Raw genomic sequence first — 12,589 nt, forward strand, 5'->3', positions numbered from 1 at the left:
TACCCAATTACAACAATGAAGAACATATTATATGATATAATTTACAGGTGGAAATGGAATTTATCAAACTAATATGCAACTCTATATCTTGTCTATAGGTAAGGAATCAATAAATTTACAAGATATCTACATTCAGTTGGTACGTAAAGGATGATTCCAAGTCTCCAACCTCACCCTCCTGCTTACTGAATCGAATATTTGCCAATGGTCCAGTTGTCGTTTTGTTCTGACTGATCTTAGAAGAGACCTGCGATTCCATAGTCCCATTTTTCCTTCCGGTTTTGTCCTCCAGCTTCTTAAACAAGAGCAACTACTCCAGTCAAAAGAAAGCCGGTTTTGATTTAAATGGATTTACATTAATCAGGTTGTGAGACGTGGGAAATTCTCAAAAAACAGAAAAAAGAAGGGCAGATTGCTTGTTTTAGGAGAGTGCCATATAAAAAATTATTTGGTACGCAAAAGGCTACAATCAACTTTATGCCATGTTTCCAGGTCCAAACAGCAATAGCTTACACAGTTTCTTTAGTCCAAATTTTTTACCCTTCTCTTTTAAGAATCGTAAAGCAGCCCAGAATTCAATTCTCTCTTAACCTACAGTGTCAGCCTCTTTAATACCATATACAAAATTCGTTTCTTTGTCTTTCAAATATACCCTTCTGTTAAACTTTCAGCTTTCTCCTTAACAGCTTATGAAGATAAGAATCTTCAACAGAACATGATAAGAATGAGCGAGTTTAGGGGGAAAACTATTAGGCACTGATAATAACTTAAGCTTTGTAACATTACTCAGATTTGAAAGTCCAATCAAAGATGGATTTTCCCGTCTTTCATGGCATAACAAACTCCACAGATACATCGAACTTTCAATTGAATCAAAAAGTTCATTACTTCTTGACCTTCCATCTATCCAGAAAATTTAGCAACATTAATTTGCTATCAATCTATCAAGATGCACATTGCATAGAGCTCAGAGACTCTTCAATGTTTCAAACTTTAGTGGTACACCTCGACTAGTGTCATGGACATAAAACTTACTGCAAAATTTTTAAGCTTCCATAACACATTTGGTACCTCCACTACTGAATGTCAAGAGTTTGCAAGCAACCTAAAGCAATTGGAAGCCTTTTGATTTCTGTCCCTCTTAAACCAAGATACCTTAGAAGATTAACTTCACCAATTTCTTCAGGTAAATACGGGATATTCATATCCTCCAAATCAAGCACTAATTAATTTTAAACTTGCAAAACTTAAATTAATTTCCTGTTCAAATTTATTTTTGGCTCCCATTTTCGTTGTCCGACACGTTTGAGCAAGTACATGGACAGCTAATCTTTCCTAATGTCATCTTGAGACACCTGCAAAATGGATCCAAGGGATCAAAAATGGCTCTCAAAGCAGGTTTCATATCCACCCTTGTTTCTAGGGTTTGAGAGGTGTTTTTGGCATTTAAAAGCAAAAGAAAGGCTGAAAAAAAGAACAAGAGGGAGTAGAGAGGCGGCAGAGCAAGTAAGAAAAGGGAGAAAAGGAGAAAAATCGAGAGAAAAAAAGGAAAGGAAAGTGCAGAAAAATTTTGAGGAAAAACATGAGCTAGGGCTGATTTTTTGGCTCAATTGGTGATCCAAATCTTATCTCAGTTTTACTCCTTTGGATGTGTTTTTATATCTGTGCCATCTCTCAGATCTGGGCCGAAAATCATCTATCATCAGTCTTGAAGTGGGTTCCTGGAAGTTTTGCAGCTTCACTTTACCGCTCTTAGGTTCATCTTCCTTCGAAGTTTATTGCATCCACTCATCAAAAGGTAGCTTCTTTTTGCTTGCTTCATCTCCATATAAGCTTAAATCTTGACCCAATCCATCAAGGCTTTCCTGTACTGTTGCTTGCCTTTGATATTGTTCTTCCTGTTGTGCATCATTTAGCTCAGGCTTGCTTTGATTTTGATTAAAGATATGATATTTATGTAATAAGGTCGGATGTTGATGTTAGGATTATGTGACATCATTGTCTTGGTTTGAAAGTTCGAGGCTTGTTTGGATTTTGGTTCCCTCTGTTTTGACATGAAGACCCAGAAAAGTTGCAGAAGAAAGGAAGCATGCGAAGCTTGCATGAAAAATCTTAAGCAATTTCCATTTTTACCCCCGAATTTCTAACTAATTTCACTATGGCTCAAAATCTGAATATTTGAACCAATTTTGCCCTTTTTAATCCTCCTTTTATATTTTCAGTGAGTTGTTGGGTAGATTAATTCTGGATTTTATGGTATAATTAGATTTTAATAATTTTTAGTTATTTTATTATCTTGTTAGGTTTTAATAAAAAAATTTAGATGAGAATTGGATTAGGTTTAATTTAATTGGATTTTGATGGTAGGTTTGTTTATTTTTGATTGGGTTTTGGTTATTTGTTTTATGGGTTTTTACCTTTTCAAAGAATCATTCTTGGGCGTCACAATTAATGCGATTGACACCAATTAAATTTTGAAAATATATTTAGGTTTAGGTTTTGCATCCATGTAAAAACATCTTAATGTGATAAGACTATAAGTTAGATTAGGGAAACTTTTCGACTAAATCTCGCATCTAATCTTAGTTAGATCGAAAGGGTATCTTGTATTTTATCCTTACCTTCCCTTTCTTCAACCATGACTCTCGAACCCTTTCTTTTGTTTCCAAAGACTTGGAGTCATTTAAAAAGAGTTTTATCTATTTTTTATTTAAAATTCAATTTTAGGCGACTTGGTACACTTAAACTCGATACCAAGTGGCGACTCCTATTTTTCCTAAAAAACCATTTTTAGACTTTTATTTTGGGCCAAAATCGTCACATTTTTTTTAAGTCCCATTTTGGGCCCTTTTTCTTTTGTTTATTCTATAAAATAAAGAACTCATTTATCAAATCAAAAAATTCATTTTTCTAATACCTAAATACATTAGATTTGTTTTATTATTTTTCAAAAAAATGGGGCGTGACAATCTTAAGTACTGGATTAATTGTTGGTTAAACATATTTTGACTCAGAATCGAGTCCAATTTTGTTGATAAGACATTTCATTTGTAGCTGATAGATTTTAAATTTGAGTAATTAAAGGGACAATTTGGGGACAACTATTGATCCTCTTTGGACTGGGGGGAATAAAAAACATATTTTGACTAAACATACTAGAATAGAGAACACTTGACCCAAAAAAAAAAAAGATAAACTATCTAAATGTCTACCGGCACGGAAAAAAAAACGCGTATACAAGTCACACACCAACGGGTGGATTTTTTTTTGTTTTTTGTTGGTCTTCTTATGTATTTTCAGAATTTAGTACCATTGGAATATATCCATAGGTGTATATTTGATTGTTTAGAATTTTCTCTTCTTCAATCTTATATAAGTTTTTCAACTATGGTAGAAGGATTTCGGTTAGAACAGGTTGCAATGTAATTCTCAAAAACTCACCTCATCTAACAGTACTAGCTGGTTTAGCAAGATTCCGTGGGAGACAAATGCAAATTAGATTAATATACTCATCTAATTGGCAACAGAAAACCTAATTCTGTCTTGTTTATCAACTCTACAAACTGATTCTTGACCATTGACTGGAACTTTGGACCTGTACAAAATCATTAGGAAAGAAGAAGCCCAAATCGATGAACCATCAAGAATATAATATGGTAACAAAATGTTGAACTCTACATAGGAACCCTCAATATATAATATGGTAACAGAATGTCTTATAATTATGTGAGGATGAATCTGCTGTACTGATTCCATTTCCCAAAAGAACAATCAAGAATATTCTGCAACAAAAGCACCAATTGATTGCATGCTCAAAGATTTCATATAAATAGATAATAATCAATCTATGCATATACAAGATACAACCCTTTTTTTTTTGGATGGTAAAACAGAAAAATAGCAGCCAAGTACGTTTGAATAATTAATAAATTCTAGTTCACTTTCATTAATAACTGACAGGTGCCGAACCTGTGCAATAATAAATACCTACTCGAGAATAATACAAAATTTGTATATAGCGGTGAGTAGGGTCGAATCCACAGGGACTGGGGATAATTCGTTTCTTTTGAGTCAAGACAAACGGGGGGTTTGAGGAGTGAATGCTAAAGAATTATTAACTAAATAAATTAACTACAGAAAATAATTAATTAAAAGAAATAATTGGGGAAACTCTAGCCAATGGTACACTTCAGAAATGGTTCATGCAACTGATCATCGATTCAAATATAATTCCTACATTTATTAACAGATTAGTTATAGTTGTCATGCACGCGATAAACAACCAACCTTTTCTTAATTTCTCGATAGTTAAGGTACGACCGTTAACTATTTCTCTAACCCAAAAACAACCCTAAATACGACCGTAGGATTTAATTTCTAGATTGCATTAATAATTAGAAAGGCCCAATCCTAACGAACAAACACGCTACGAGGGTTTGTTTAAATTAGATCGTATGTTCTCCTGACATAAACCCAATTACGTCAGTTGCTACTTAGATAGAGATAGCGAACAATTACGGATTCAATTACCCCTAATTAGCACAATAGCCTACGTGAATAATTAAATATTGCGCATCTATTTAATCATACATGATAGCTATAACAACAATTAAAAGCAGAAAACATACGAATACCAATAAATGGAGGATGCAATTAAAATAATCTAGATCTCACAGTAATTGTTGAACCAAATCTTCAGTTTCCCTTGACAAGAATTAGGAGGTTAGTCCTCCATTAATGGAGGACAACCGTGCGAAAAAGCTGAAGTCATTCTCCCCCTCAAAGCTATGTTTTCCCTAGTACTAATAGAAGAGCGGACCAAGAAAAACAACCCAAGAAAACAGCTAAACAAGGAGGAACCAATCTCCTAAGCTAAGCCTACTTCCTTTTTCTTCTAATTGTTTCCTTGTCTTATACGGCCATATTAAGACTAGAGGAAAGAGCCCCACTTTGACTCCACTTTGCTCTTCATCCGCACCAATCAAGCTAGGAAATCTCCTAATTGAAAAGGAAAAGCTGCCGAAGATAATGTGAATCGTTTCCTAAAAATATAAAAATCACTATTAAAGAAATTCTCCCAATCTTCAACCTCGTGCTCTTGTTGACTTCTACTCGGACTTGGAAACTTCCACGCTCGAATCCCAAATCTTTTGAACTTGAATGTGCCACCACCAAATTAGTTGGAAATTGTCCCTTTTAATCATGTTTTAGTTATTTTCCTACAATTAGCACCATTAACCAAATATAAGTAAAATTCGTCAATTAATACAATATTTGGCTAAAATTAAGGGAAAAAATAATTATAAATGTAGTAACAAATTATAACCTATCAATAACACCCAAGAGTTTAATCCATCTGGGCATCTACGACATTTTCTTTAGGCTATATTAAAAAGGAGGCAGCATTTGTAGTCCAATTAGCAGTTAATGTTTGAATAATTCATACCAATTGACTTTCGTCTAATAGTTCCTAGGTTTAGTGTCTCATACATTACTACTTAAACCCAAATGATTAGAGTTAATTTTATTAGTCTGATAAGAGGAGGAAGACACCGATGGTTATGCCGAAATCCCCACCACTGCGACCACAACCGCGACCGTGACTGCGACTGCCACGGCCACCTCACTGGCACCAGGATCAGGAACATCAAACATTCTTGGTCCAAGTAATCCGCTTGGACCATTTGGATTTAAGCTTGAACATGCTTCGGCAGATAAAGTTAGTGGCTGATTACAGGTGACACCTAAGTGTTGTCAGGTAATTAGTTATTAACTCTAAATAAATTAATTCTAATAATCATCGTTGCCATTAATCATCGAGGTACATGACTTAGTTTTCTTCTTTTTTGTCCCAAATAAATTCATCAAAAAAATGAAAAAGGAAATCATTGTGAAATTAATGATGGTTGATCATTGGATTGAACAGCCATTTGGGACATTGCATGGTGGGGTGTCAGCACTCATAGCTGAGGATTTAGGGAGCATGGGAGCCTACTTAGCCTCCGGGAGGCGAAAGGTAACCGGAATAGAAGTCTGCATTAGCCATCTCAAGAAAGCAAACGTTGGTGACATTGTGCAAGCTGAAGCTACTCCTCTCAATCCCGGCACCACCATTCAAGTACGTCGGTTTGTTTGGATAGTAAAAAATTTTTAAAAAAATTTAACTTTTTTGGTTGTATGATAAACACATTTTTTAATTTTTTATAATTACCATTTTCATCCATATGCATCAAAATTTTTTTTTTTTAAAAATTCTAGTAAGAAAGGAATGAGATTTAAGAAGTAGAGAGGGGACAGAGGTATTAGAATCCATAACCTTTATGATATATACATCAAATTTCAAAAGAGTACTACAGTACTATTCTAGAAACTTTTTCTGGATAAAAAAAAAAAACTTTGCTCTGAAATGCACTTTTCTGCCTCAAACCAATATTAGTTAATATTTAATTCTTGAAAAACTAGTAAAAAGTTTAGCTCTTACGATTTGACAAATTAACTGAATATGGGAGCCAATGTCTTAGTATATTCAGGTTTAAAGGACACGAAATTAGTTGTCAATGTGAGAAAAGAAAAGATAAGGAAACATAAGCTATGAGAAAGTTAAATAATATAAAATTTAAAGTTAAAATTGCATTTAAAGAAAATGAGAAACAAAAAATACCAAATCTTTTTTGACTACAAATATCATTATAGGTTTTTAAACCAAAATTTTAATGGCATTTTCTATTTCTTATTTATCTATTTTTTATTTAAATTTCTTCAAGTAATGAAAAGATAAATTTGTCAATTTATTAGTTTGATTTTGACCTTTTACTATTGATCGTTAGTTTTAATGAAAAAATTAAAGATAATACTTTAATTCAAACCATGAGTAGATTATATATATGTTTTTAAACTATAGAGAGATTATGTGGTAAAGTACGTAATCATAGGGGATAAAATGCAATTTACCCAACTTAATATTAACTAGCCCTTACATTGCTAAAGCAAATGGGTCCGTGGTTGCTCTTGATTGCCAACATACATATAAGTAGATCATCCGCATTTTTGTGCCTAATTGCCAGCGTAAACCACATCTTTTGATTTTCCAATAAATACTGCAAAAAAAAAAAGAGAGTAACGAGTCCTTCTATACTACTAGAAGATTATTGATTGTTCACCCAGATTCGTCAAGTTTCGAAAAAAAAAATCTTTAGAGTGAATTGAATCGAATTCAAATTTTATGTTTTGTGATAATTCCTAAAAGAGAACGAAATGCAGATTTTGAGTGTAAAAATATTTTAAGAAATAGTGTAAGTTTATTAGCACAATCAAGCCAAGAGTAATAGCATACAGTACATTAACAACATCAAGCATTATACATAATACCTGCAATATATAAGAAGGTAAGACACAGAAGATGGTGAAAAAAAGTACTAATAAAAAATAAAAACAAAAGAAGAGAAAGCAATGTTGTCCACAAACTAGAGAAAGGGAAGCCACGGCGGCTACTGCTGCTGCTAGGAATGATTATCAGTTTTCTTCTTCTTCGCCCACAGGCTGCGGTGTCTCCATTTCCTATCATCTGCATAGTAACCAATGAGAATTTCAGGAATGTGTGCGATTCTTCTGTACTCCTCACTTTCTTCCTTGTAATTCTCTAACAGCTTCTCTCTCAATTGAGAACTCGTCTCATACAAAATCAACCATCGAAGATGGCTCAAGTGCTGAATACCCATAGGTAACTCCTCTAGTAATGGAAGTTGTCGCAGAGACAGTGTTTGTAGACGAGGCAACGCACCCTCCTCCACTCTCATCCATCTCAACCCTTCCATTCTCTTTAAGTGCAACCACTTCAGATTTAGGAACCCTCCAGCCTTGAAACACAGCCCTTCTCCCTGGTAAGATCCACAGAAATTGATTTCACCCAAATTGGGCAAATACTGGAGGGATTCAAGCGGATCCTCCTCACCCCTTAACCTACTCCAGTCCAAATCTATTCTTAGCAAGCCGTGAAGACGAGCTACCCATTGTGGCATCTTTTCTAAGCGGCCACGCAAAATTAGCAGACGAAGAGAATGAAGAAACAAAGAGGAAGAAGAAGAAAGAGAAGGATGATGATGATTTAAATCCATTATCTCATGATCATCACCTTTCCCAATTGAAGCAACGCTTAATCTCTGAAGACTGGTGAGGTTGGCAAGGGAGGAGCAGAGCTCCTTTCCATCTTCTCTTCTCAACTTTGTAATATATAGCCCTCTCAATTGGGTCAGCTTTCCTATCTCCTTAATGATTATAGATCCACTACTAGCATCTATGTAACTTAATATTTCTAGGGCAAGAAGCCCTCCCATATTCGATGGAGCTTTAAACCCATGATATCCATAATCAATATCTGAAGTATCAACTTGTTGATATACTTTGAGAACCTGAAGTTTTTGCAGCTTTAGGAGTTCCATGGGTAAGTCCCTAACTCTGGTGTTACCCAAATCCAGAAACTCCAAATGTTGAAGCTTTCCAATGGCTTTTGGGACTCTCTCCACTCTCGTACCATATAGGCCCAGATGCCTGAGATGAAACAAGTCGAAAATCTCATTTGGTACTTCCTCCTGTGTCTCTTGACCTCTCAAATTCAAAACCTTTAACAGCTTACTGCTCCCTAAAACTTCCGATAACAATGTTTTGTATAGTAGCGAGTTCATGGATCCAACTGTAATGAACGACCGAAGGTGGTCAAAGCAATAATTTCGTCTTTGTTGGTGGTGCTGGGTATTGTTACTGCTACCACTATAGACTACTAGACGACGTACCTTGTCGGAAGGCCACATCGTTGGTTGTCCAGTAGTAACTGTGACCATGTTTTGTTCCCATGACTTGAGAAGAATAACTTCTCTGAATAGGTCATGGATTCGACAGGTGTAGGGTAATCCTTCATAAAACACACGAGTCACTTGAATTAGGCTTCTATTAACGAGTTCACTGAGATAACCCCAGGCTACATCTTGAATACTCATTCCTTCTCTCCATCCTACAAACCTTTCAGCAATCCACAAATTAATTAGTTCATAGCCTCCTATTTCGTAATCCTCTGGGTAGATGCTTGTGTACAGCAGACATGTCTTTAGATGCCAAGGCAAATCACCATAACTGAGAGAAAGTATCTTTTTAATTCTATCCAGCTTGCCCGTGCCTTCTAATTCACCCCCAAGACTGCGTCGAACCATCTCCCATTCCTCTATTCTGTTTGCGTCTTTCGAAGCCAACAGCCCGCTGATTGCAATGATTGCAAGGGGCAAGCCCTCACATTTGTCCACTATACCTTTGGCAACATCCATCAAATGGCCAGGGCAATTACCTTCGTTAAAGATCTTGTTGCAAAACAGGGTCCATGAACCCTCAGTAGATAATGGTTCCATTCTGTAGACAAAACGCTGAGATTCAATGCAAGAGGCAGAGGCTACATCAGCTCTTCGAGTTGTTAGCATGACACGGTTGCCGTGGCTACTCTCGGGCAGTGCAAATTTGATGGTATTCCAAAATTCCACGTCCCATACATCATCAAAAACAATTGCATACCTTCGAGCTTGTTGAAGAAAATCTTTGATAAATTCTTTCAGCTCGGTGGTAGCCATGGACTCGATCGATTGTGGGACTGGTTTCTTCCCTTCCTTGTGTAACTGCCGAATCAAGTCTTTCAGGAGGTCCTGAAAGTCACATGTTTGAGAGACAGTTACCCAAGCTCGAACTGGGAAATGCCTTCTAACGTCAGGATCCTCATGGACTCTTTTCACTAGGGTAGTTTTGCCAAGTCCTCCCATACCAACCACTGAAACAACTTTTAGTTGGTAATCATCCCCTTCGAGGAGCTGAGAAATTAGATGTTTCTTGGGCTCGTCAATGCCAACTAATTTAGCTTCTTCCACAAGCAGCGCATCATCTCTGCTATAGCGCCATGTTGTGCTGTTCACAGCAGAAAGTGAGTTGGACGCTTGGGCAGAGATACCATATTCGGATTGGTATCTTTGATGGCCTTCAGAAATACTTTTGATTCTGGACTTGACGCTTTGTATTTCGCTAGCAACTCGATGACGAGCTCTCAAATTCTTGATGGAGCTGAAAACTCTCCGAACAGAGCCGTAGAATCCTGTTGCGCGATGCCGAGCAAAGCGAGCTACAAATTCATCAAGAATGTCTTCAGTGTCATAAGCAGCCTCTCGCACTTGCTTGATCCATTCTTGGAGCCTGGGTTGAGCATCTTCTTCTTTTGCTTCTGCCTCTCTCAGGAAAGCTCTCATGTGCCCCAACTCATCCCTGATGAATTGAACCTCTTGCCGAAGCCCTCCCAATAGTCGTCCCTCCTCGAGCAGAAAAGTTGAGAGTTGACGCAGCACAAAAGAGAGAACTGTTTCTGACATTTTCAGTCTTTCTTTCTGACTTAGAGAATGTCGAGGAAGGCGGGTTCTCGTTTATGGAACAGTCCACTTGTAGTATCTTGAAAGGAAGAGGAGGTTATAGATTCATAAGCTGATGCCATATGGTGCAGTATTTATCACAAAGAAAAAGAAATAACTAACCAACTAGAAGAAACTAAAGCAAGAAATTGAAGACAAGAAGATAGACGGCAACGTGAGTTTGAAAGACGAAGCTGCCTCTTACCTGCTTAGAATACAAAATCGTGGAACCTATTGAGAAGACTCTGCAAATGGTCGGATAAAGATAAAGGAGTGACTACCGCAGCATCGTACAAAAGCAATGATGTCGAATTATTAACAAGGGAAGGAGTAAAGTTAAAACCACGACATGTATAAGCTTCTCCATCTATGGAACTAATTTCTGCATTTTTTTTTTTGGCCGCTTGGACCCATTAGTATTTTTGTAATAAAAACGGATGGAATATCGGAGAAGAAACCTTGGGGGGAACAAACCACTCCACTACGGTCTCTGACCAAATTTTCGGTATAGACAAGCATGTGCGTTTAAGTAGTTAAAAGAGGAAAGTGCACAAGAGAATGAGAATCTATTTTAAGGATGCGTCTAATAAAACTGAAATCTGAAAATTGAAGTTTGAAATTTAAAATTTAAAATCTAAATTTATTAAATTATTAAATATAATATTTTTGAATATATGTTACATTAAATGATAAGTGAATAGTTTATCACTTACTTTTACAAGCAAATTTTGTTTAAAAAATTCAATATCACTTAATAATATATATATATATACAATGCTACAGTGCCTATAGTTATGGTAACGATATTAGGGAAACCTACTATTATAGGTTTCTATTACCTTTAGTGACAGATCAAGTTTTTTAGCGACTTTTTAAATATTATATTAAACTAATTAATATGAACTTTAGTAAGTTTTTAATTAAAACTAGTAAGTATATGCTTGAAAGATAAGTTTTAGTCAGAAATAAAAATTTATACTTTGAGTAATTTAACTTACTTATTATTTGACAAAATTTACTTTTGTTTAAATTAAACTTACTAATACTAAAAGTAAAAAATTTTCATATTTAAGTAAAAAATCACCTTGTCACTTATCTCTGGAATTCTGAACCGTTTCAAATTTTAACAAAGAATTCTATCACAATCACAACACTTTTGAATTCAAAACTACGAAAAAGCCTATCTTTTTTATCATTTTGGGTTAAAATTAGCAAAAGTCCTACCTATTTGCACCTTTATTGTAACATTATTTTTTGTTGCAATTTCCTATTTTAGTTATCCATTCGACACTAGTACGAGCATAGATACTAATTAAGCAACTACTTTGAGGAATAATATTTTTTATTATAAAATTAATTTGAATTGAATTAACAATTTGATATTTTAACAAAAAAAAGTGTAATTTTTTTGTCATTTTTCAAAAAAAAATTAAAAAAAATATATTCTAGCAATTGTTGTCATTGACACTTAATTGTCTAGACCAACTTTTATCAGCATAAAATTAGTGTCATTGGGAATAATTGAAGCTCTGATATCAATACTCTATTCAAATGTAAATATTCAACCTAAGTAACAAAATAAATGATAACTAAACAAATGAAATATGAGCTCAATTGATCGTGTTCAAACTACATATTCTGTTAATGGTTAGTATATATGAAATTGTATTTTCCATATGCAGAAAAATAATATGCATTTTATATCTACTAACAAATAAATTACCGTTGTTTTGAACAAATCAAACCTAAACTCATGGTGTGATATGCATATAGTTGCTCACATTTATACTTATGCCATCGTCCTTTCTTCCCATTTGCTTTTTAAGAGTGCAAATTTCTTTTGATTATATTGGTAAAAAAAATAACATATTTTACAAATTATTCTAATTTATTTAGAAAATGTTACTAATTTCATTAGAAATTATGAAATGTAGTCATGGTTTATTAATTTTTTACTAAACATAAATACTGTATGTAAAAAGGAATAGATATTTGATTTTGTTTTACTTTCATTAGAAAAACTTGTGGTAGTAATAATGAAATAATGACAGGGGTGCAACTTTCAAATCAACAACCAACGTACATTTAATTAAGGTAATATTTTTTAGTTGATTAGATTAATATATGCCATAAAGTAGTAAGATTTACTCATTTATAAA

At 34.7% G+C, this 12,589-nt stretch overlaps 1 protein-coding gene across 1 annotated transcript; it reads right to left on the reverse strand.

Annotated features, from left to right (window-relative positions):
* Positions 1–7,499: 7,499 nt before the first annotated feature.
* LOC113769038 (disease resistance protein RPM1-like) lies at positions 7,500–10,394 on the reverse strand. Its single transcript, XM_027313525.1, has one exon. It carries the CDS (start codon positions 10,392–10,394, stop codon positions 7,500–7,502), a length of 2,895 nt encoding a protein of 964 aa, XP_027169326.1.
* Positions 10,395–12,589: the final 2,195 nt, after the last annotated feature.

The sequence above is a fragment of the Coffea eugenioides genome, chromosome 4, assembly GCF_003713205.1.
Source record: "Coffea eugenioides isolate CCC68of chromosome 4, Ceug_1.0, whole genome shotgun sequence".
Lineage (NCBI taxonomy): Eukaryota > Viridiplantae > Streptophyta > Magnoliopsida > Gentianales > Rubiaceae > Coffea > Coffea eugenioides.

What these genes read in the sequence shown, in the direction of transcription:
- LOC113769038 (XM_027313525.1), bottom strand. Translation starts at nt 10,394, where the DNA reads ATGTCAGAAACAGTTCTCTCTTTTGTGCTGCGTCAACTCTCAACTTTT.